Source organism: Saccostrea cucullata, unplaced genomic scaffold (assembly GCF_032062105.1).
Source record: "Saccostrea cucullata isolate Sc308-1 unplaced genomic scaffold, CSIRO_AGI_Scuc_v1 ctg1402, whole genome shotgun sequence".
NCBI lineage: Eukaryota > Metazoa > Mollusca > Bivalvia > Ostreida > Ostreidae > Saccostrea > Saccostrea cuccullata.
The window spans coordinates 41,904-67,242 of NW_026920677.1; the positions used below are offsets into that span (position 1 = coordinate 41,904).

A 25,339-nucleotide genomic window follows, 5' to 3' on the forward strand; every position below is an offset into this window, starting at 1 on the left:
TTAATGGAGTATTGATTGAAACAAGTTGTAAGGCAGTATTGTTGAGCAGAAATGAAGAGATAAACATTATGATGTTAAAATTTCAATGTTTGTTTCAATTTATTTAAAAATTATTTGGTTTTAAAATGTTATATTTGACTCTGTAGTGTCCTGATTACTGTGTGTATTTAATTCTTTAGGTGAAAGTGTTCTGCATTAGAAATTGAAATGTTCAGAGAGCAGCCATGCTCAGTATTACATGAAAAGGCTAATCAATGGAGTTATTTGATTAACATTAACTGCAGGTCAACTTGTGGGTCATTTAGTTTCCCAAAATTTTGAAACATCTGCCTTATCCAATATTGAACAATAAGGAAAACACACATGCATCATAATAAAATGAAAGCTCAAGTATATACATAAAGTTAACTTTATTTTTTCATCATATCACAGTGTAAATCACAGTCCATTTATTAATTGTCATTTGTCAACACTCTAGGTTCTAGTTCATAGTTCATAAAAAAGTTAAGTTCAACAAAAAGTTTGTCAACAACGGGGAAAAAATAATTTGAAATCTGCAATATATGTCAAATTTTTATTTTCACAAACAAATAAATATTCCAGTCGATATTATTTAGTCTTTATAAATCTAATACTTGTATTGAAATGCAAAATTTTAAGAATCTTGACATTTGCAATGAAATTGATCAATGGACAAATCTCAAAATCATGGTCCAGCTATCACTTACTGCATACATAAATATAATATGTAGAACCCTGTACATGTATAATTTATGTATTCCTGAGGATAAAAATCATGTTTGGGAGTGTCGTTTTGAACATACCTGATACAAACATATGAATATTATTAAAATATAATTTGTATATTATTTTAACATTGATAAAAATCTTTAAAATATAAAATTTGCATTAAACTGTTTTCACAAACTTTCTTTCATCTTTTCTAAAATACGTTTGAAGGTAAGTACAACATGTACATGAATTTTCTCCATTCAGTGGGAGTAAATCATTAGGAGTATTTTATATTTTAAAAAGGTTGATAAATCTTACCATATACTTGTAATCTGGTATACATTTGTAATATTCCTTATCATATAGATGATAATTTGAGGATATATAACAAAAAATTAAAAGAAACTTTTACTTTGTAAGTTTGTAGACAGTAATCATTAAATAATAATACATGTACCTATTTAATAAGCAACAAGGGAAAAAAACAGTACATATCCAACATAAAATATTATTTCCAACAAATATTGCACTATAAGAGAACAAAGAAGAATAAAAATGGAATGTTTAAAAAAAATGATATGTCTTTTAAAATATTGTAGATTTTGTAAGAGTAAAATGTATCTTTTCATTTAATTTTTTTTCTTAAATTACTCGTCATGTGTATGAGTTTTGCGGCAGAAGCAGGAACACAAACCATTACAGCAGCCATGAGTTACCTCCCTTGGCGGAACCTGAGAGCGGGCAAAATTAATAAAAACTTGTTCTAAGGTGGTTTGGCTAACAGAATAATCTTCTATATGGAATTCCGATTTGGAACTCTCTAAAATTCCAAAAATTGCCCCAAGAGTGAGACCTGAATTTCTGGTTATATGGTAATTCACCATGCCTTGATGCATGTCTTTCAGTTCACTTCCTGGGAATTTACGTTCCACAAAGTTCATGAATGGCTGGAGATCTGGGGCGTCCCCTGATTCTGTGAACGCAATGCGAGCCAGTAAGGTGTATCCCTCCCCAAATTTGTTCTTTAGATACTGGGTGCTTCCCAAACATCGGAATTCTCCGTTGACCATGATGGCTAACCTGGTGCACAAGGCCTCACATTCCTCCATACTGAAATCAGAATTGTTATAGAATGGATTCTCAGACTTTTGAAACATTTTGTACAAAAAATATGAATGCATTAGCAACCTTTAATACTTAAATTCTTTTCACTGTTCATGTATTGATAGAAAAGGCTAAAAATACGAGGTACCAGGTATACAGTATGAACATATGCAACATTTTCAGCCTTGCCTCTTAACGATACACATAACATTTTGATTTTTTAAAAATTTTGTATGTAATGTGCCTTTAAATTTTTAATTTAATTACCAGTTAAATACCAATTTATTCTCTAAATTTTTTACCATTTTTATCTTTTCTCTTACCTATGGGATGTAAGAATCAATGTTCTGCCAGAATCCCTGACTTTTATTAATGCATTCCACAGGTATCGTCTAGCAACAGGGTCCATGCCAGTTGTGGGTTCATCTAAAAATATCACCTGGGGATTCCCCACTAGAGCCAATGCAGTACTTAACTTCCTCTTGTTTCCTCCACTAAACACATAAAATAATGTTGAATTGTTTGTTAAATGGACATTCCATAACGTATTGAAGAGTTCAAGGAGAACCAACCAATTTACATCTCTACAGATGATAACTGTTATAATCTATCAGTTCATTAAACCTTCTGTGTACTTATTAAAAATCCTGTTCAAGGAACCAGTACAGTTCAGATTGCCAAAAAATATTGACTCCCAACAAATGAAAAATACATGTATATCTCATATAATGCATGTAAAATTTATTCAATAGATTTTAGATCCACACCTGTAAGCCTTGACCATTTTATCAGCATGTTCTTGGAACAGCAGGGCTGACATGAGTCCCTCCACAATGGCTGGTATCTTCTCCTCCCTGACCCCCCGGAGTCTGGCAAACATAAACAATGTCTCTCTACCCGTCATCTGGTCAATAAGGGCATCATACTGTGGACAGTAACCTAAGTTTTGTCGTACCTGTAAGTAAGAAATTTGTACTTACAGTATTTTTGTTGATATAAATTGAAAGATAGCTACTGCTGAAATGTATTTTAAGTCTTTTTCCTCTAAACTTAAACATTAAACTTTTAGTTTAATTTATACTAAAAGAGTATAAGATGGTTTTTTTTTATATCTTCTAAAAGTTATTGTGATTAAATTACCATTGCAAGTTCCGACTTGACATTGTGACCATTAAGATAGGCTTCTCCTGATGTCATGATCTCATCTCCAGTCAAAGTCTTAAATGTAGTAGTTTTCCCAGCTCCATTCACTCCTAACAGACCGAAGCACTCCCCTTGTGGTATTCCTACACTGATATGATTGACAGCAACATGGCTTCCATAGGATTTAGTCACCTCCTTCAGAATCAAGGAATCGGTCAGTAAATGTGACTTAGCCAGCCTCTCTCTTTCATCTGCTACATCGGAATCTTCCTGAATCATTGATCTTCGAACTTGTCTTGGCTGATGTGCTAAAAACCTTCGTTCTCCTTCCAGTAGAGGGGTCGTCTCAGAATATGAAATGTCCGAGCTATCCTCAGCCTTGCTTGACTTGAGGGAGTAAATGATTGTCTTGAACAGATTTGATTCGACAAAGAGCAGGATGGTGAAGTACATCACTCCCTGTATTGACAAGAAAACTAACATTCTGCCGATTCCGTTCTTCTCCCATCCCAGGTAATCCCGGTTATAGTACACACACCCTAGCTCTCCACACTGCCCATTGATTGCTGGAATAAAATACAATGTAAATACCAAATAGAGACATGTAAGAGAATTGAAAACTTGAATAAAAAGCAACTTACACACAAAATATTTCTAATTTTCACTGAAAATTTTAACTCCTATTTCATGCTGTGGTTTATTAAAACATACATTATAGGCAAATTTCAAATTGGGTTTTATAAAAAGAAAATACTTGATGAAAACAAGTAAACCACAGTCTAATCTTGTACAAAGTCATAATCAATTTTATCATACTGAATTGTTATCTCTTTCTAGTTCTTGTCTCTTCCTAAACTTACGTCCACAGCAAGGATTAGGAAGATAAGGACAGAGCAGTTTGAATTCCTGACAGCTATCCAGGAATTCCCAGTTAGAGTAGTAGTCCATTAAACCTTGTCCCAGACAGAAGTTTGGTAGGAAAACTAAAAATATCCACTCCAGGACGTTAGATAAATCCTTGAGGCCAAGCTGGGGGATCCCCAAGATCCCTACAGCTAACACTGTGGCATCACCTGGAAAAAGGAACAAATAGTTCAGTCAGATTTGTTTATAAAAAATGGCAATATACCAGTATCCTATAATATCCAAAAGCTTATAAATGATTTTTCCTTTCTGTACAATTTGTCAATGAAACTAAATGAAATCATTTCAAACTTCCATATCACTGCATACAGTAAAATATTTGTCCCCATTTTACTTTTGCTCCCTATGTCCCACTAATAGGTAGGCAAGTAAAAATGGGATGATTTCAAAATCAGTAAAATTTCTTATTATAGAACTTTGACTTGGTGAATATAACATGGGGCAAAATTGTATAAAACTTACCAGCCAAGATATTGAACATGGTCAACCAGACAAACCCACTAGATGGCACTGTAAAAATGAAAGACAGAAGGTACATAAAAGGCAGCATGGCCCAGCCATGCAGGAACATCAGCAGCAGAATGTGTGCAGCATGAGCATCAATGTAGTAGGCCTCAATTCCAAAAGCCCAGAGCACAAACAGCAGTATGCAGCATGGGATCATGTAGTTGATCATATCCCAGCAGAAGGTGGAGACCCAGAACGTGAAGGGCTGGACACCACTGACAAACTGAATGTGTTTGGCTTTGGTGGCTCTCTCCTTGATCAGGAACAAAACAAAACTGCTGGACAGGAAAGCCATCCCGAACACAAAATTAAAGGCAATGGTGAACCCTGTGGTACTCCCCTCGGTCTCTTCTCGAATTTTTTGTTCCTCTGTCCTGGGCAAGGGATGGTTTACAGTGGTCAAGGTAGACTGTGAGTTGTTTGTTACATACTGCAGGAGTGCATTTGCTAGTGTTGCTAGGGAAATGGCTGGAGCATGGTAACCCTGGTTGTTGAAGTAGGCAATGGCTGAAACTGAATTACTATCTTTGATAAAGTCTGCTCCGACTGCATACTCCAGATTATAAAGTCCAAGGCTGTCGATGCCTTTCTGGAACAAATAATTATTTATATCTGAATTATTTACATTTCCCTCTTCACTGTTGACATAAGTCACATGATCTTTACTGCTTTGAAATTGATTGGCATAGAACTGGCCAATCGTAGACTGGTTTCCAAATCCATTGTCACCATAAACAATAGTATTTTCTCCATACTTTTCCACCGCTAAGGTGAGGGCCTTAGAATCATGGGGTCCTGGGAATGTTTTGACGACAATGAGAGCCATGATTGTGTAGAAAAGAGGAATAAGAATCTGGGTGGCTGAGACAAGCTTGTTTCTGAGTGTGTGCAGGGCCCTTTTGACAAACATTCCATAGAACTGCTGGAACTGAAGCTTTGTGTCCTTATTGTGCTCAAAATCAGCTGAGATATCTGTAACTTTGTAAGAAAAATCAAGATTTTAAATTCTGTATAATCTAAGCAATACAGTTATTAAATCATCATATTATCTATCACATTACCATTTTCACAATCGTTATACCATGAATTTATTTATCTTTGTTAGCTCTTTTTTATGTTAAGAAAACCTCATATAGATGTGCAAAAATAAAAATCTCCCCAACATAAAACATGATAAACAGTAACCTTTGAAAACTTAACTTCATCTTTGAAACACATGCAAGTTCTTAATAATTGTATGTTTAAATACTGAATACTTCTACTTATGAGAGTTTCACAGTTTAGTTTGTAGCTAGTTAAAACTTACATGGCATTAATTCTTTGATTTCACAGTACATACTTAGTTCAGGTGCTCCTCCATTGACAGTCAGATCCAGACTGATGTTCTCGTGTACATGGTGGGGGGTTTTACTGTCCAGGGTATTGTGAGAACCTTCTCCAACTCTGTGCATAAAAAAACATATAGAGTATTACTATATATTTCATGGTGTAATGTATTTTGTTATTACTTTATTACTTCCAAATATAATCAAAATGTGAACATAGAAATGAACAAACAAGAGCCCATGAGCCACAAAATTCACCTTTAATTTGTTCTGCTAGTGTTCTTCAGGAGATTTTATATAAATATGGGTTGGTCAAGAGATCAAAGAACATAAAGCCCAAAGCGCTATATATGGTAAATTTCATCTTGTACCAACCTGTATTTATATCCCGTTTGATGTTTTAAAATGATACCATACAGTCATTCTACAAAAACATGACCAATTAAGATTTTTCTATGTCACTTACAAATATACCGTTCTAATTTCCTGACTTAAAATTTTATGATTGATTTCAAACATAAGTCTCAACATACACACATGGCCTGAGGGCCATTAAACCTAGACAAGCTCACTTTTGATCTCAGTCTCATTTTTCCACTATAAATTCCTGTATTAAAAGTGAGACTGAGATCAAAAGTGAAATCGTCTAAGTTTTATGGCCCCAAAGCATGGTTTTGTAAATATTTACCTATACCATGTATAATATACATGTATGCGGTAAAAGTTTTGATTGAATAATAATCTAATGTTAAAAAATGAATTCAACTGCAAATCTTAATGTTGCTTCATTTTTTTTACAATATCAAGATCAAATTTTCAGTCATATAAGAGAGTTCCAAACAGATTGTGATGAATGCTAAAAAAAGTTTTTTTTTATCCTATATAAAAAGACCACTTCTCACAAAGAAATGCATGGATCTTCTTGAACAGAATGTAGATATTGGCTTTGCTGTTTACTGTAAAATAACAAATTTTCATGGTGGCTTTATTTTCATTGTTTTTTCGAGGTATGAAGAGACCCAAGAATTCATGTCCACCACCATTGTTCCAACCCCCTCAAGGGTATTGATTTGATCAAACTTGAATCTACACCACCAGAGGAAGCTTTCATATATCTATGACCAATCATGGATTCAAAGTTCTTGAGAAAATTAAAGATTTTTCCTAGTTATTCCTACGTTATTTGATATCCTATTATCATATTAATGGCTGCATCCTACCCTTCAAGGGTCATGATTTGTAAAAACTTTAAACTACACTTTCAAAGGATGCTTCTACCCGGTACACGAGTTTCATTTTTCCTGGCCCAGTGATTCTTATGAAGAAGATTTTTAATGATTTTTCCTATGTATTCCCATGTTAAACTTTGATACCCCACTGTGCCCCCACCCTACCCCAGAGGGTCAAGACATTAATAAACTTAGATCTACACTACCTAAGGATGTTTCCGTGAGTTTCATTTTTCCTGGCCCACTGGTTCTTGAGAAAAAGATTTTTAAAAAATACCATTTATTTACCACTTATTCAAAATTATTTCCCCTTGGAAGAGGGCATGGCTCTTCATTCAAATAAACTTGAATCCCCTTCATCAAAGGATACTTTGTAGCAAGTTTGGTTGAAATTGGCCCAGTGTTTCTTGAGAAGATGAAAATGTGAAAAGTTTATGACAATGAAGACGACAAACACACCAACAACAACCACAGAAACCAACAAATTCTTATCAGAAAAGCTCACTTGAGCCTTCCGCTCAGGTGAGCTTAAAACTAGAACTGTCCAAAGTGAACTATTACTGCCCACTAGGTTTTTCAGAAAAGGTGCTGAATCACTAACACTAGTATTGGTATTGACAATTTTTTTTTAACATTTTGAGTGAAAATTTACCGGTTTTTGATAAATGAAACTAAGGCATAGCTTAATAAAACACCAATTCTAATGAAATGGACCAAACATGACTTATAAACCTTTTTTTCAGTGACCTTAAACTTGTACAAATGACCTTGGGTCAAAGTTATGACACACCTCAGGTCATAAACAATCTTTGTATAAAATGGGAACTCAGGAAATTCATCCATAAGAAAGATATGGACCAGACATGAATTATGAACCTTTCCTTTCAGTGATTTTGATATTGCAGAAATAACCTTGGATCAAAGTCATGTCACAACCTCAGGTCATAAGCAATCTTTTTATAAAATAGGAACCCACCAAGTTGATCCATAAGAAAGATATGTACCAAACACAAATCATGAACTTTTTCTTTCATTGTCTTTGAACTTGCACAAATGGCCCTGGGTTAAGGTCATGACACATCCCAAGGTCTTAATCATTATTTGTATGAGATAGTAGATTCAAGATTTTGCATTTATAAGAAAGATTTGAACAGGACACAATTTTTAAACTTTTTCTTTTAGTGACCCTTAACTAAAGTTAACTTGCACAAACGACCTTGGATCATGGTCATGTCACACCCTTAGGGCATAAGCAATCTTTGCGTAAAATAGAAAGTCACCAAGTTTATCCATAAGAAGGATATAGGAACTGGACATGTTTGCACAGACAGACACACAAAATGATTTCTATATGCCACCCCACCCCATCCCCCAACCTTCGTTTGCAGGGGGTATAAAAATAGCAATGCAAGTGTTTCTACTGCACCTTTAAGTTATGTAAATTTTAATCACAGTCAACAGCAGTTAGAATCAATGCAAGATTATATTTCCTACCCAAAAATGAAACGTAGTTATCACATGACAAACCAGCAGGTAGAAATTTAGACTAGGAAGTAAATTGTCTGGATATTACACTTTAGTTGTTTAATAGGAGGCCATGTTGGATTTACAGGTAACATATTTTCTTTTTCATTTTGTACCGTATATTGTTTAGCAACATATCCTCTAACAGTGCTGGAGAAAAACTTCATTAGAAACTTTCATTTAAAACTAAGGAGGAATAGTATATCATGTACATTTTGGAAAGACACTGGATGTGGGGTCAGCAAGAGCATTTAGAAGTCTCATTTTGAATCATTAACATTTTTACGTGTAATTATTACATAGGTCATGTTTCCTATTTACCACCTTTTGTGGAAAACAGCTAATTTTTTGTGAATACATGTCTATATTTATATAAAGCACATTTCAAACAGTCCTTATTCAAATCTAAGCTTAAACTTCTTTAAAAATCAATTTCTGCAAAATATCCTATATGCCAAAATAGATTGATTTACAGTATAAATATGTCTTCCTTGAATTTGCACCATTTGAATTGCTGATTGTGACTTAGACAAATGGGGGAAACATGGGTAATCCTTTTGCTGCATTCAATTTTATAAAAAAAAAAAAAAAAAAAAAAACACTTTCATTTTAATCCATTTTTAAATATATACAGTGGACCTTCAGATATCCGGACGCCAGATATCCGGATGCTTCAGTGTCCGGACGATTTTTCATTGGAACGAAATTTTTAAATGTTACATTGTCTTGTTTAACTGGTGATTCACATATCCGGATGCTTCACATATCCGGACAAATTGACTGAGAACCAAAGCGTCCAGATAAATGAGGGTCCACTGTATTTTGTAATAAATTATTTGTAGTACTTTCTAAGAATAAAATTCACTGAAGTTAAGGCAAATTTAGGATAAAATGCCTGGCATAATTCTTTAAAAAATCTTTGTGAAATTACATGGCTAAAATGAAACAAGAGGCCCAGGGGCCACATTGCTCACCTGAGCAACTAGCTAGGTAAAAGCAAAAAAAAAAAACAGTTCAGTATTGAAAAGTTTAAATATAAAAGCGGGTTATATGATACATAATGATTTTGCTGTTTATCTGTTTATAAGATGAAGAATTTTATTGAAATACTGTATGCAGGGAAATTTTTGCCCCCATTTTATTTTCGCCCCTTTTGCCCTCTTCTTGCTTGGGCGAATTTAAAACGGGGCAAATTCAAATTACACAGTATAACTTTTTAAACAGAACTATCACAGGGCGAATTTAAAACTGGGCAAAATTGTTTGCAAGTGCAAAAGGGCGAAAATTACCCTGTATACAGTAGCCTTTATATTCTTTATATAACTATGAACCATTTTAATGGCCCCTCTATTTACCTGGTTGGTCATGATTTGGACAAACTTAAATCTTTCTTACCTTTTATATTGATTATCAATCATGACTTTGTTGTTCTTAAGAAAAACTTTAATGATTTTTTTCCTATCTATTCCGTTTCATACGTAAAACCTTGATCACCCATTGTGGCCCCACTCTACCCCATGATCTGAATAAATCTGACTCTAAAGTACCCAAGGATGCTTCCATATAAATGTGAACAATCACAGCTTTGGTGTTCTCTAGAAGAAGAATTTACAAGATTTTTTCTATGTAATCCTTCTTTAAACTTTGATCACCCATTAAGGACCCACCCTTGCCCCAGGGGTCATGATTTAAACAAACTTGAAGCTATACTACCAGAGGATGCTTCCATATAACTATGACAAACCAATTGGGTTTGCTTTTCTTGAGATGATTCTTAAAGTTTTTTTCCTATGTATTCCAGTGTTGAACTTTAATACCCAATTTTGGTCCCACCCTTCCCCCGGGGGTCATGATTTGAACAAACTTGAATCTACATTACCTAAGGATGCTTCCACATGAGTATCATCTTTCCTGGCCAGTGGTTCTTGAGAAGAAGATTTTAAAAAGATGCCATTGATTTTTCTAATTAACTAATTGATAATTATCTCACCTTGAAAGAGGGTGTAGCCCTTCATTTGAACAAACTTGAATCCCCTTTACCCAAGAATACTTTATGGCAAGTTTGGTTGAAATTGGCCCAAAGGTTCTTGAGATGAAGATGAAAATGTGAAAAGTGAACAACAACAACAACTTAACAAGGACGACAAGGACAGACAACGGACAAATTTTTATCAGAAAAGCTCATCTGTGCCTTTGGCTCAGGTGAGCTAAAAACTTTGATGTAGAGATGTTACAGTTTTTGTAATTTTATATATAACTATTACTAGCATAACAAATTTTAGGATCTTAACATTATTATATTGAACTGACATTATTTTTCATATGTCAGAATTTGTGAAATTAAATAAACGAGAAAACTTTAATAGGTTCATAATGTAATATTGTTACATCAATGATACTGTATACAGGGTTGTTTTCACCCCACTGTATTTTCGCCCATTCAGCCTTGCAAACAATTTTGCCCCATTTTAAATTTGCCCAGTCACAGCTTTCTTTAAGAAATTATACTGTATTTTTCATATTCTCCCCTTTTTAAATTCGCCCAACGCAGGTGAGGGCGAAAGGGACGAAAATAAAATGGGGGCGAAAATTTCCTTATATACAGTATTTTTCAGCCAGACTTTATAAACTATAAATCTGATGTAAATAAGATATGCTAGCCTTGATTTTTACAGAAAGTGAAGTCAGTTAAAAGAGATCCTCAAAATTTTGCTATATCACCTCTACTATATTGTATTAATTTTCACCACTTTATCATTTCTGTTATAGCATTGCTTGGAAATGAAATAAAGACACTGGTTATGGACCCTAGACACAGTGCACAAGAAGTCCTCCTATGTGACTTTTGTCAAAAAATTCCACTACAGAGTCATTGTGAACTTTGTCAGATTAATCTGTGCAAGGCCTGTGTTGGAGAACATCTCTCTGATTCATCCAAAAGACACAATGTTGTACCATACAAACACAGAACTTCTTTTCCCAACAACCCAAAATGCCCAAGCCATACCCAGAAACACTGTGAACTCTACTGTGAGAAATGTGACATTCCTGTCTGTTCTACCTGCATCTCTTCTAAAAAACACAAAGGACATGATTTATCAGATTTTCTGCAAAAACTAAGGGATTTCGAAAACGAATTAAATGCACTACATGAGAAATTACATCCTACCTACAAAGAAATTGAAATGAATATAAAGTTTCAGGGTTCAACACTAACGGTAGCCCGCTGGTCCAGGACAACCTAATAATGAGGTCGGACTACTAAACATGCCTTTAAACTTGCCCTGTAGGGCTACTAAGAATTTTACCAAATACTCACTCAGAGCAACAAAAATAATTATCAATTACACACAATGTATCCAATAATTATTAAATCTATTTTCAAACATGTTTTATCATCATAATTATTATTTTTGTATGTCAAAATGTAAACTTTAAAGGTGATTCGAAATACCCTAAATGATTATAAAAGTGGACTTTTTCCAATAGAAAAATGTCTAAAGTACAATCTTAGAGTGAAATGTAATTTTTACCCATAGTACAGTCAGAATGCCGGATTTGGCATCTCTATTTTCAAAATTTCACGGGGAGGCCCCCCGCGCCCCCACCAGCAGGAGGGGGAAAGCCCCTCCTGCACTTACCCCCCTCGTCGCTTCAAGACTCGGCCACCAGCCTTCAGCTGCTGGACAACTAATACAAGAACAGGGCTAGTAGAAAATAGAAATGGCTAGTCCTGCTGACAACTATGGTTTTAAAGTTAGTGTCGATCCCTGTAAAGTCTGAAAAAGAAAACTTTGGAAAACATTTAAGAAACTGACAAAAGCTGTCACAAAACACGGTGAAGACTGGCATAGACAAATTAATATCATTGTCAATGAACAGAAATCTGAAATTGATGAGATGAAAAAGAAACATCTGGATGTTCTAAATAGGCAGGAAAGAGAGATAGAACAAATTACCTTTGATGTAAAAAAGAGTATTCTTGATCTGAGGGCAATTCTCGACTCCAATGATGTCTCCCGATATTTTGCATACAAATCCAGGAATGCTGAATTCAGAAGTTTACCTCCTAAAACCAAAGTTTCATTACCAAGTTTCTCTTCTCAGATCAACCCTGATCTCCATCAAATGTTTGGTTCTCTGTCAGCATTATTCATTACTACAGAAGAATATGGCTACACAATGGAGACAGCAGAACCTGAACCCTTCCCTCCCATTGAAACAATGCTTGATGAACCAAAGCAGCTCATAAATCTCATAGAGACTGAGTTTGATCAACTTTTCAGTGTTACTTGTCTCAGTGATGAAGAAATCTGGACATGTGGAAATGACAAAATTATGCGACTCTACAACCTCCAGGACAAACTACTGAAGTCCATCCAAACCAACTCTGGGAACCCCCCACTTGACATAGCAGTGACAAGGAGTGGAGATCTAGTTTATACTGACCCTGATACAAGAACAATAAACATAGTGAAGAATGACCAGATACAGGAATTGATCAGACTACAGGGGTGGAGACCTCGTTACGTCTGTAGTACCTCCTCCGGTGACCTCCTTGTTACCATGGACAGCGATGATAAACAATCAAAAGTTGTCTGTTACTCTGGCTCCACGGAGAAACAAACCATTCAGTTTGATGAAGAAGGTAATCTTTTGTATTTGTCTGGAGATCTTAAATTCATAAGTGAGAACAGGAACCTGGACATTTGTGTGGCTGACTATAAAGGCAAAGCAGTGGTGGTAGTAAATCAGGCAGGAAAACTCCGATTTAGATACACTGGTCATCCCTCTTCTAATAAGCAAACATTTCAACCACGTGGCATTACTACAGACAACCAGAATCATATCCTAACGGCAGATTTTATTATAGACTGGGTCCATATCCTAGATGAGGATGGACAGTTTCTCCGTTACATTGCTAACTCTGATATACTTAGTCCATGTGTTTTATGTGTAGACTCCAGAAATAACCTATTTGTTGCTGAGTGTTACAATAGTGTGGTGAAGAAAATCAAATACATGTAAATACAGGTACAGTAAAACTTGGTTATAATGAAGTCACTGGGACCTGTGAAATTACTTCGCTCTATCAGTCTATCCATAATTTGTTATATCCATATATTAAGGAATTTGTTAAAATATATAGATGGAGATCCAAAATAACTTTACCATATCCGTGAATTCACAATATCCGCGTTTCAACTAAAGGAGTTTTGCTGTACATGTACTTCAATCATATCAAAAGTTTCTGTAGATTGAGATTATATATGTATATACATGCTTATGAGACCAAAGTAACAGACACAGACATTGAATATGGAATAATGTACAAATCTTCTCAGCTTTTTAGACCTGTTTCCTTAGTTTATAAATTTTATATTTGCATACATGGTTCTTTCAGAAATTATTGACATTTACTTTTATTCCATAGAGAAGATGGATATTTTTTTTATTTCACAATATTTTTTTCAAAAACAAGTAAAACAAAATTAATGAGCAAAAATTCAAATTAAAAGGAACATTTTTTTAAGTCCTGATGAGATTATAAACTTGCATGTGTCCATTAGCCTGGGGCAATGTCGCCATTTTTACATCTGTGTCAAGTTTGAAGAGGTTGAAAATGGTGAAAGTCTACAGAGAAGACAGATAGAAAAGCCCATACTACATTAGCCCCATCAAATGAAAGGCGTATAAAAATCTTTTAATACCTGATAAAGACTTCTTCCATTGTAGTGACTGAGGCCCCATAACTAGAAATCCCAAACTCCTGTTTATGTGTCTCTAGATCATCAAACAAAGCCTGGAAATTCCCTGTACTCTCGTGGGGCAGTCTGAAGGATAGCTCTGCTCCAATGTTACTGGTTTGTTCTGCATTGTGTACGTACTTCTTAACTAGAGCTGATACCTGTTCTACGTTACAGTGGGGCTCTTTGACAATGATCATGTGATAACCAGCACCTGCAACAAAAAAAAAATAATGAAACTGATTTTGATTTCAATAAAAATTCAAAATTTTGAATTTCAACCAAGAAGAAATCATTGCACAAATGCATGTACCGGTACATTTTTCTTAATACTGTATACAGGGTTATTTTCGTCGCATTTTATTTTCGCCCTTTCACACTAGCGGACAATTTTGCCCCGTTCTAAATTCGCCCTGTCAAAGTTTTGTTTAAGTACTTATACTGTATTATATGAATTCGCCCTGTTTTAAATTCGGCCAAATGAGGCTATATATAAAGTATATAGACTCTTCATTATATTGCTTTACTGTAGCTTGCACATCCAAAAACAAGCATATTTAATCAGAATTTGTATCTATATATTACACCTAATTTAATAAACTTGGTTATCAATACATACAATTTAATGTCATTTACTGTGATGAAGTTGAATTAAGTTTTTTTTTTTCTCCTCAATTTTTGTATTTTTTGTTTGTGTGTAAATAGAGTTATTATATCACGAGTTTGGTTCCGTAGTTGGGAGTGTTCGAAATAAAGCTATTTTTAGTATAACCGGTTTGGTCAGGGAGAGTCGTGGCTGTTTGTCAAGAGTGCGGCCATGTTTTGATTTTGTCCATTAGTTCACGTTTCATAGCAAGTTAGTCTGGTAAACCCAAGGAATTTGGTTATTTACTATATGGGCATTTTTTTCTCCAGCCGATAAGCTATTCTTATTTGTAAATATTTCATGGGTTTTGTAGTAAAGTTATGGGTGTATTGTCTGCATGTTAATACAGTTTACGGTTTGAGTTGTGTTTGGGTTTTAGATTAAGAAATTATTGTTTCATTGCGGAGCGGTTATAAGTATAAACCCAGGGCTGAAGTGGGTTGTAGGACCTCAGGAGTGCATTTGAGGCATTGGTTGAGACGGGGGTCAAAACAAGTTGACGACGGAGGTCGTGGTGTACACGGACAGCGTGTGTAGTGAATTGGTGACAGTTATAGCTGTATAGAGGGGAGTGAATTTTAGTGATATCCAGTGGGAGACGGTGAGTCCAGGACTGGAACTAGAGGGATGCAGTGTTGGTAGTATGGAGGCCCAGTGGTGTTATGGTTGAAGTAACTGTTTTTCTACGAAGCTGAATAGCCAAATTTCCAATTCAGTTTTAAAGAAATAAAACCTTGAAAAGTTCATATAGTTTAAACGGATTTCAGATTTACAGTTATTATTTAACTAAAAGTTGTTTTTTTTCTGCGAAAAATCTACAGTGCTGAATTTTGTTATTTGTTTGTTTTCTCATATATTTACATCTGATTTGTTAAAACCAGCATTTGATTTATTGCCAATTATTTTGTTTTAAATTAAATCTTTCATTTCATTGTCAATATTATCTGGTTTTTGATTTAAAATTATATTTTGTTTTCTTTGTGAGAGAGGGTGTGTGAGAGTGCATTTGTTTTGATAATTTCTTATTTTGTTTGGGGTTTTTTTATTATTAAAATAAATTTATTTTGTTTTGTATATTCTACGGCTTATCATTTTCTTCTCTACCTGCACAAAATCTAAAAGAACTTCATGACATTTACCATATTTGTTCTTAAGAAACAGTGAGCTTCCACAACATTTCAGAATTCCATCTGCCATGATAGCGATCCTGTCTCCGAGGAGATCAGCCTCGTCCATAAAGTGAGTGGTCAGTAACATTGTACGTCCCGCTCTGTTCTTCTGGAGGACCGTCCAAATCTGACGTCTGGCATCCGGATCTAATCCGGACGAAGGCTCATCCAGAATCACAATCTGGAATAAATAATAGAGAATTAATTAATGAATTGTCATGTTATGATTGTAAAATTTGTCAAAATGAAATGTGATTTTTATTTGCTTGAAACTTCCCCAGGAATTGACATAAAAATTGTTAAACCATTATTCCCATTGTAGCTCCATTATTCTTTTAGGAACCCTTCTTTAAACTATGACCTCGAGGATTTGACTCTGCTACTGTTAAAAATCAAATATATTAGATCCATAGAAAAACATTGAGGCCATTTCTCCATATACATAAAGCCCACCTTAGATCCAGCTATCAGTGCAATCCCTACAGAAAGTTTGCGCTTCATGCCACCAGACAGAGTTTTACTCTGAGCGTTCCTCTTGTTGGTAAGATTAATGGCCGACAACATGTCCTCCACTTCCTGTTTAACCTTGTTGGATGGACAGCCCTTCAACTAAACAATAAAAATTCAATGCTGAATTATGCATATTTTTCACCAGCTAATAGTGCTTTATACTGAAGGTCTGCAAAAGGATTCAAAGGTTTGTGCAAGAACTTTTGATATCTTGAGCACTAATATCTCAAATGCTGGGATCATAGATATGTTGAATATCTCAAATCCTCTGATATCCCGGAAGTTTTTATCGGCCCTTTGAGTTTGAGATAATGAAGTTTGACTGTATTTTGATACCTTAGCAAAGAAGACAAGATGTTCCTCAACGGTCATCGTGTCAAAGAGGACATCGTGTTGAGGACAGAGTCCTAGACTGCTCCTCACGCTGGTTATGTCCTCTCGGATGTCATAACCATTCACAATTGCAGTACCACTGGTAGGGGGCAGGAATCCTGCAACAAGGCGATATATTATATATCATATACATGTATAAGATATCAGCAGATTTAAAGATGATAAAGATTTACTAAATATTGTTTCCATTTTTTGTGTGTATCTGTAATTTAAAATGTGCTAGAATGTACATTGCTACTGAAATTGCATTTAATGGATATAATTCTATATTGTCAGTATTTTAATATATTTTTGTGCATAGTGAATTTATATTTCCAATATATTTCAATTTTTCTTTGTTTTCTTTGTGATAAATTTTTTAAAAATTTAGTTTAGTTGATTTCTTGATCATTCTTCCAGCATGTAAATTTTACCAAGAAATACTAAGGAGCTAAGGAGGCCTAATGTGCATGTAATTCTCATGCATCTGTCTTTATGTCTGACGCTATGGAGGCATATATGCAAGTAAATCTTGTGCGGCTGTCTTTGTATATGAGGTCAGTGGGCAGGGACTATTGGAATTGACATGGGAGGCCTTTTGTAATTTTAATCTTTTATTCTGCATTTTCAAAATCTAAATCTACAATTTATTTCACCATAAAGTGGAAATAAAAGGATTTGCCTGTTATGCATAAATTATCCAACGTTTTCAACTATTGTTGGCGTCCTTGGCATGCTCTACTAACTAGAAAGTAATTTCTTAAAAAACTCTCAGCCAACAATAGAATATTGTTTTCTTATTTTCCCTTTTTGTGTCACCTGCACAGCAGAGCAGCACTGAGGGATCACTTTACCCAGGCCGGCGCCTATCTGTCCATCCGTCTCTCTGTCCGCCTGTCACACCTTTTATCTCAAGAGCATAAGAGATATAGACCTGATATTTTGCATATTTATTGCTTGGCACTATGGCATTTGTAAATTGACATGTTTAATGACCTCCTGAACTTTGACCTTATTAATCAATTAATTATTTATCATTTGAGGGTTGGAAATAATATTTTTTATTGACAGACTCTATCGCAGTCTTATACTACGTGTGGATGTTGTGCATTTATGAACTACCATGCATTACTAGATGAAATACTGTACATGCTAGTAGCATATAAATAGCTGACTACTCTTAGATTTATTTACATCTATAAAGAAGCTAAAAGCAGGCGACACATGTTCCTTGGAACACTTTGATTATGATTGTGGAAGAACAGTTACCAGTGAGCAGCTGCTTATAAGCATTGTTTAACCCACATTCTGCATAGACTGCAAATTGCTCAATTTTCATTATTTAATTTCTATCAAAAATTAAGCATAAACCTGATATCGTTCATCTCATTATATTGAATCTGAAACATTGGGCAACATGCCATTCCACAATTAATATCAAAACATGAAATAAACTGTAGGTACATGTATTTCAATTCATTCTGATAATTTTTTTTTTAAATAGGAAAATTTACTTAGGATTCATTTATAGACAATTTAAAATGCAGAGACAAGCAGAAATGGTTTAAAAACCTGTTAACATTGACATAGTGGTCGTCTTTCCTGCCCCATTGTGACCTAGAAGCGCAGTTATCTGCCCCTCATACAAATCCAATGACATTCCGGCAACAGCAACCTTGCAGTTCTCTTTTTTGCCAAAAACCTGAAATTTTAACAACTCACTTAGAAACCTTAGAAATCACTTGAATGACAGCAAGGCTGAAGCAATTTAGATTACATTAACTTATAAAAATTCAACTTTAATATAAGGAAAAAAATGGCCCATTCTAAAATTATGAATAGAAATAATGACTTCAGAATTGGTAGGCTTATGCTTAATTGGGCTTTAAATGGGTTTAACAAGAATACACACCTTTTTTATTTAATAAGAATTACTGGATAGTTTCAATCCTAGCTTTTTTGGTAAATATTCTACAGAAATTCTGCTTCCTGTATCATTCTAAATTTGGAGGTTTCTGTTCACTCATTTGATACAGATTGTTCTTTCAACTTACCTTGTCTTACTTCAAGCAATTTTCAGTGTGAAAATCAATCTGAGGTGAAATTGGAAGCTGTAGACAACACTCCTTACCTTTCTGAGATTTCGGATCTGGATTCCAGCACGGATTCCAACTGGATCAGCCTCAAAGAAATCTGGATTCTGACCAATGCTGATTCTCTTGTCGTCTGGAACATCATCCGAGGCTGTGGTTCCACACCAGTAGGATTTCTGTCCACAACAAGTATGTATGATAGTTTTAATACTTCTCTTAAAATAGTTTGATATGAAGAGGGTTGGAACTCAGAAAAGAATGTGTATGTTACATCTTTTAATTCGATTATTTTTTTTAATGCTATTCTTTAAACTTCAATAGAAAGTTAAGGAATGCTTAACAAAGGTAAAACATGAAGAAATGCATCGCCCCTTGACTCATTCAACTTCATTACTTGTATATATAATACCTTCTTTAAACAGTCCATATCAAAGAAAATTTTTATAAGATGCTCCCAAATCAAATCTAATTTGAATTTGTCAGTGGAACATGAAATGTGAAGAACATGGCAAACTTACTGTGAATGGGAAGTACCATTTGAGTGGAGCACCGTATTCCCCAGGAAACACCCCTTCTATATATACCGTCAGCATCATATACAGTACAGTGTCTACCAAAAGCATGATCATAATGTGGAGCATGGCAAAGTCATCGTCCACTGAAACTCCTTGGTCAAGAGTGGACCATTGGATACCAGCGCCTACAGTGGAGAGCAAAAGTAATGGTGCAACTGTGCATCAAAGAAGATTACAAATCATTTATGGGCACTTGTTCGTTATTAAATTTAGTGAAACATTATGTTGAACATTCATTAATCACTAGAAGACTACAGTCTACTAAAATTGTAAGTCTAGCTAAGGCAAAGATCAACAAGGAGTCATGCTTTCATGAATCTTTGATTTTTGGGTTGTACTGTACCTGTGCCTTCAAACATTCCAATGACCTGACCTCCGTATGACATGGCGATGTTGGACACCAGGGAGGAGGCCATCTTGGCCCCCCAGGACAGTGTGGCGTACCTCTGCTGTATAAATAAGTAAGGGATGTAACTCAGGAAAAATATGATGCCCCCGGCAGCTGCGCCTGAATTTGCTACAAAACAAGTACAGAAATAAAAGTTTCCTCCCTTTATTGCTGAAAATTTTAATTCAAATCCCAAATCAATAGTCATTCATGACTATACAAAATACATTAACAGGAAAAGAAAACTAATACAAGTACAATAATATTTGGTTTGTCAAATAATTAAAGTGCAAAATGAAATGTTTTAATAAAATGCTTTCTTTAACATTGGTTATTGTGTACCCACTATCACAAAGCATTATTCATTTTTTTCATCAGCACATACCTTTGGAAAAGAAAGAGCTGACAAGAAAACAGAAAGCAATGGTTGCCATGGAGAAACAAATCAGGAACAGTAAGATGATGATTGGATTGGTCTTTCCTATGACACGCCCCTCTGCTGTGTTCATTGTTAAGAAAATGGTCATAATGGCTGAGGTAATCAACAGAAAAATGAAATACTTAGCAAACCAGGCGGCCCAGTGTAACCAACTGTTCAGACCCATCATTTTCATGGACTCCTGAAATACAGATTTTTATGTCTCTGTCAAAATACAGATACATGAATCTACACACAAACAACATTGCAGAAACCTAAATCTGGTTGACAAAGCTGTAAGAGAACAGTAAAACTTGATTTTATAAAGAAATTGCTTATAAAGAAATCTCAATGAAAAGAAAACTTTTATGAAGTTTTGCCAATAAATTTCTTATACAGAAGTTAATGTCATACTTGCCAACCTCCAGCATGTAAAAATTTGGTCATGACCAGATTTGGAAAGTAAAAAATCTGGTCATAACGCGTAACGGCATTCACGACATATTTACCATGATTAAATTTTATACATAATTATATATATACAAAGTATTTGTGTATTAAGAATTCTTTTATTGAAAAAGGCTTTAATTTACAATGACAAAAAAAAATCATACATAAATTGATTAAATTTACATGTTAAAAAAGAGAATTGAAGGTTTCATTTTTCAGTATTGACCTGAAGTAAGTGTGCATTTTTTTTAAAAAGCCTTTTCAGTTTCTGCTAAATTTGAAAGTATACCAATTTTAGTTTTGAAGTTATTTTTCCTCTCTCTTAATAAATCAACTACTGCAATATGTATATATTAAATGTGAAGTTAGGCCTACACTGTCTTCGATCACTTTATTTTATCTAGAATAAAAGTTTTTTTTCCAAGATTCCTTGATATGTACATAAATATTGTTTCTCTTTTTTCTTGGTTCAATCAGAGACATGTGTTTGGCTCAATTTGTTCCTGCTGGCCCTGATAACGATCTAGTTCTATCGGAAGCCATTTTAATTGACTTCAAACATTAATTTGTCAAAACAACACCCAGTTAATTGTTCACACCTGGCTTAATGTATAAAATTCCCATTGAACTCCTTAAAACGAAGTTTACTGCATATTTATGCTTAATAAGAATAGATGACATGTCTATATTTTCACCTTAAGTTTTCTTTCCTTTTCGTGGACCACATCTTTGACAACATTGAGGGCCACCAGGACGAAGCTGAGGATGAGGATTAAGGGGAACTGCTGCTGAATCACCAGGACAAATTTGTCGTCATTGTAGGGAGGGTAGGGGTGTCGCCGTAGCTTTATGTTGTCACCCCCGGTAAACTCCGACAGTCTCTGTTGTCCTGACGTATCATTACCGATCACCGTCTCGTATATTGCTTTGTTTATGTTGGTTTGTAGGGCTAGAAATCCTTCCTTGTAGTAACCTAATTAACATAATTAAAACTTTATTAAAAACAAAAATTTAATTTGTGGACAGCATGGCTGTGCTCAATCATGCAGCAGCTACCCTAGCTCCTGGGCTAGATATCTAGATCTACTGAATGCATTGAATGAATTAATGCTTCTTATCCTCATATGGCAGCCATATACTAAGGCTAGTAAATTGCTCAAGATTGTAGCTTTAAGTCGAGATAATCAGCTGTAACAATTTTTGAGAAACTTTAAGTATGAGCTGTGCACATGCTTATAATATACAGATTGATTGTTTGTTTGTTTGTTTGTTTGTTTGTTGTTTAATGTCCCTCTCGAGAATTTTTCACAGATATGGAGATGCCACCACTTACCAGCAAAAGCAAAAAACCCAATATTATTCGAATTCATTTATGAATTACTACCTGATTGAATCATTAATTTGATAATAAAATCACTGTCTTAAAACTCACCTTTTTTTTAATTTTCTGTCAACAAAATTTTAAAAAATTGTATTTTTATACAGTATATATGTCAACAACCGTGACTTGTCTCTTTTAACTCCTACATCTGAGTAGACATTTAATTATACAGTGAAATTCTGTCTAATTTGACATGATCTAAGATATAAATTTTGTGCCAGAAAAGACACCAGGGTGCCAGATTGCACTATATAGAGAGCAAGAAAATAAAAAGGGAATTTAAACAAGGGTCAGAATTCACAATGAAATGGATTGTTCGTGTCAGATTAAACAGGTTTCATTGTACTGTATTATAATTTACAGAAACGTATGATATAACCCATTTTCGCTAGCCAATCATGAGGAAAGTAGCGTATCAGAAGATGGATATAACCATGCTGCAACTCATTTTACTTCAAGAAAAGACATTTTTATAGACATATATATATTTATATTTTTATAGACATTCTTACCTGGGACTGACCCACAAATGGAACCATTGTCTCTGGGCCCAATAACCTGGTAGAGTGGAAACATGAATTCAGTGAACCACTCCTTGTCTTGTTTAGCTGGGTTTAAGTTGCTGGTTCCCCGGCCGTGTCTGGGAAAAGAGCTTAGGCGGATTTTGTATAATATCTGATCTGTAAACTGGTTTTCCTTGAATTCGCTGTCAAATACAATTCCTCCTAAATAATGAGCAGTGTTGTTCACCGTTTTGTTGGCAAAAATCAGGAAATTGACCATTTCATCTTCAGTCTCAAATGGTTGGATCTCTACAGTCAAAAAATACCCAGTATATATAATTCATATGAAAATACTAACATACCTATATGCTAGTGAATACATGTACATGTATAATAAATTTTAAACTGTTAATAGATTTATTAACTAAGTACCTGCATGCTGTAATTTTAAATATCACAACATATTTTCAATTTCCCTTTCAATGATTTTCTTTGCCGTTCATGCTTTATCCAAATATTTACTTAAAATCATTCTAAACCCACGATGAAACCTTCCAAAATATATAATTTTACATACCATTAAAAAAGGCCATGTTGTTGTTAATTTTCCTCATAACAGATTGAGTGAGGGGTGTGTCCGGTGTAAAGGCTAGTTTTCTGGGGTAGGAGTAGCTGGAAGGCATACTGGACAGGTCAGAACAGGCTGACCAGTTCATCCCATTGGTCACCTGTTGTCCGGTAACTCTTAGTCGGATCAAAACCAGGATCAGACCAAAAAATGTGGGCAGGGCAATTTCCAGAATGGTAGTAAAGATCTTTCTCTTTTGAATAAGATAATTTTTCCATAATAGCAGCAGAAATTTGCTGCCTTGTCCCATGTTTTCAAACCTTCACTGTTGGTGTTCCTTCTTATAAGTCCATACCCTAGATAACAAAATTACAATCAATCTCAATGAATAGCTATTACATATAATGATATATTAATAAATGTGCTTCAGGAAAATGGAATCACTTATGGGGTCATCACATTTATAATTTAAGTCCATTGTTTCAGGCTTAAATTTCCTGCATGTTCTTGTGAATTAATATTCATATATTTCTGTGTAAAACCTGAAATTATTCTTTGTTCCCAAAGAAGATACAGTTTTTTTTAAATATTATATATTTATATTTTTCTCATATATATTCTCAGTAACTTTGATCCCCTATTGATATTATCAATAAATTATCCAATAGCATGTGATCATAATTGTTAATTTCCTTCCTGAAATTAAAGGTCTAAAATCTAGAACATATGATCTGTTTCCAGTCCCCCACCGCCTCAAGCCACGGTTCGAAGTCCATATAGCTCTCTCTCCCACTCATGGCTACTTGATCACATAAAATGTTATAATCCTAAATATTTACATCTCTATGCTGTACGTGACATCATGTTAAGCCATGAATGACAATGTTTGTGTCAATCGCAACTGAAATTAACATTGACACATTTGTCGCAACAAAGATCATTTTCTGACTATGCTTTACTTGCATTGCGCAATATTTTAATGAGGTACAAAATATTCTCTTCTCATTTAACCATGGCCAGAATGGGAGAGGATCGTACCGGTACATTTTGGTCGTGGTTTGCGACAATGCCAGTCCCCCCCCCCCTTTCACAAACAGAAATATTTTCTCAGAATAATTTGTCACTGGAACTTTTTTTTATATGATAGGAATATTTCTAAAAGGAATTTTATATGCATGTGAGGAGGAAGAACTTACCTTTAAAGTTATTAATTTACCTGGAAGTTTATCCTTAATTCAGTTTTTAACAGTTTGATCTTCTTTCAACAAATGTGTCAAATATATCTATATCAGAACATTTTGATTTCTATCAATCTTTTCATTATAAAATTATGACCCAATCTTAACTTCGTAACCTTAAAATAATGCCCATTATTATACACGGTTCAAAATCAGCTGATTGAGAAAAAGAAATTTACGGCCTACACCCGAACACAGCTACATGTGCATTATACAAAGAAATTGGGAAAAAAAACATTAAGAGTATTTACATCGCGCACCTTCACATCAATCTTACCTTATTATACAAACATTAATATCACGTGAAGTGCAATCATTATCGAAAGTGCACTTGACTTACGCGTGAATATGAAAACGGAAGTAAACATTGTAAATCAGATGTTGGTAAAAGTAGAAATATATTTCGAAACCGTGCCGTTACAGCGCCCCCGTTACAGGGTATAAAAGACCACCATGTCCCGTTGTATTTTGAACTGATTTTTGAAATGTATTTTCAATGTATTGGATTGATTAAAATTCACGAAATTGGAAGCATTTCAACCAATTTTAATACATGTTGACGATTCACAATATACTTCCATACAGTTTTTTTAACTAGACACGGGGACCTATCTATATATATACTGAAATACACAGATGTAATTTGCGGGAAAGTGTCATTTATATATAAGGAAATACATGAGGATAAAGCATAGTATTCAAGCTCAAAAGTCCACTAAACAGAACAAAATAGGAGCAGAGCAAACTCGGGCCCACCAAAACATCAGAAGTGGGATCAGGTGCCACGGAGGAG

The 25,339-nt window shown here is 34.6% G+C and overlaps 1 protein-coding gene across 2 annotated transcripts; it reads right to left on the minus strand.

Moving 5' to 3' along the window:
* Positions 1-395: 395 nt before the first annotated feature.
* LOC134255569 (phospholipid-transporting ATPase ABCA3-like) lies at positions 396-24,888 on the minus strand. Of its 2 annotated transcripts, none has more exons than XM_062738110.1 (20): positions 24,824-24,888; positions 23,318-23,664; positions 22,750-23,049; positions 21,552-21,829; positions 20,374-20,608; positions 19,944-20,117; positions 19,544-19,725; positions 19,064-19,201; positions 18,505-18,634; positions 16,897-17,051; positions 16,504-16,659; positions 16,021-16,231; positions 14,200-14,449; positions 5,750-5,853; positions 4,366-5,382; positions 3,840-4,052; positions 2,977-3,545; positions 2,604-2,791; positions 2,160-2,330; positions 396-1,842 (listed from the first exon to the last, which is right to left on the minus strand). In XM_062738110.1, exons 2-20 carry the CDS (start codon positions 23,616-23,618, stop codon positions 1,380-1,382), a joined length of 5,235 nt encoding a protein of 1,744 aa, XP_062594094.1. In that variant the 5' UTR covers positions 23,619-23,664; positions 24,824-24,888; the 3' UTR covers positions 396-1,379. The 2 variants fall into 2 exon arrangements, with proteins under 2 accessions (XP_062594094.1, XP_062594088.1); XM_062738104.1 differs by having other exon boundaries at positions 4,366-5,388.
* Positions 24,889-25,339: the final 451 nt, after the last annotated feature.

Coding starts and splice junctions, on each gene's coding strand:
- LOC134255569 (XM_062738104.1), bottom strand. CDS start 23,618: ATGGGACAAGGCAGCAAATTTCTGCTGCTATTATGGAAAAATTATCTT. Junction 16,232..16,503: donor CACTGATAGCTGGATCTAAG/GTGGGCTTTATG, acceptor TATTTATTCCAG/ATTGTGATTCTGGATGAGCC. Junction 5,854..14,199: donor ATGGAAGAAGTCTTTATCAG/GTATTAAAAGAT, acceptor TTTTATGCACAG/AGTTGGAGAAGGTTCTCACA.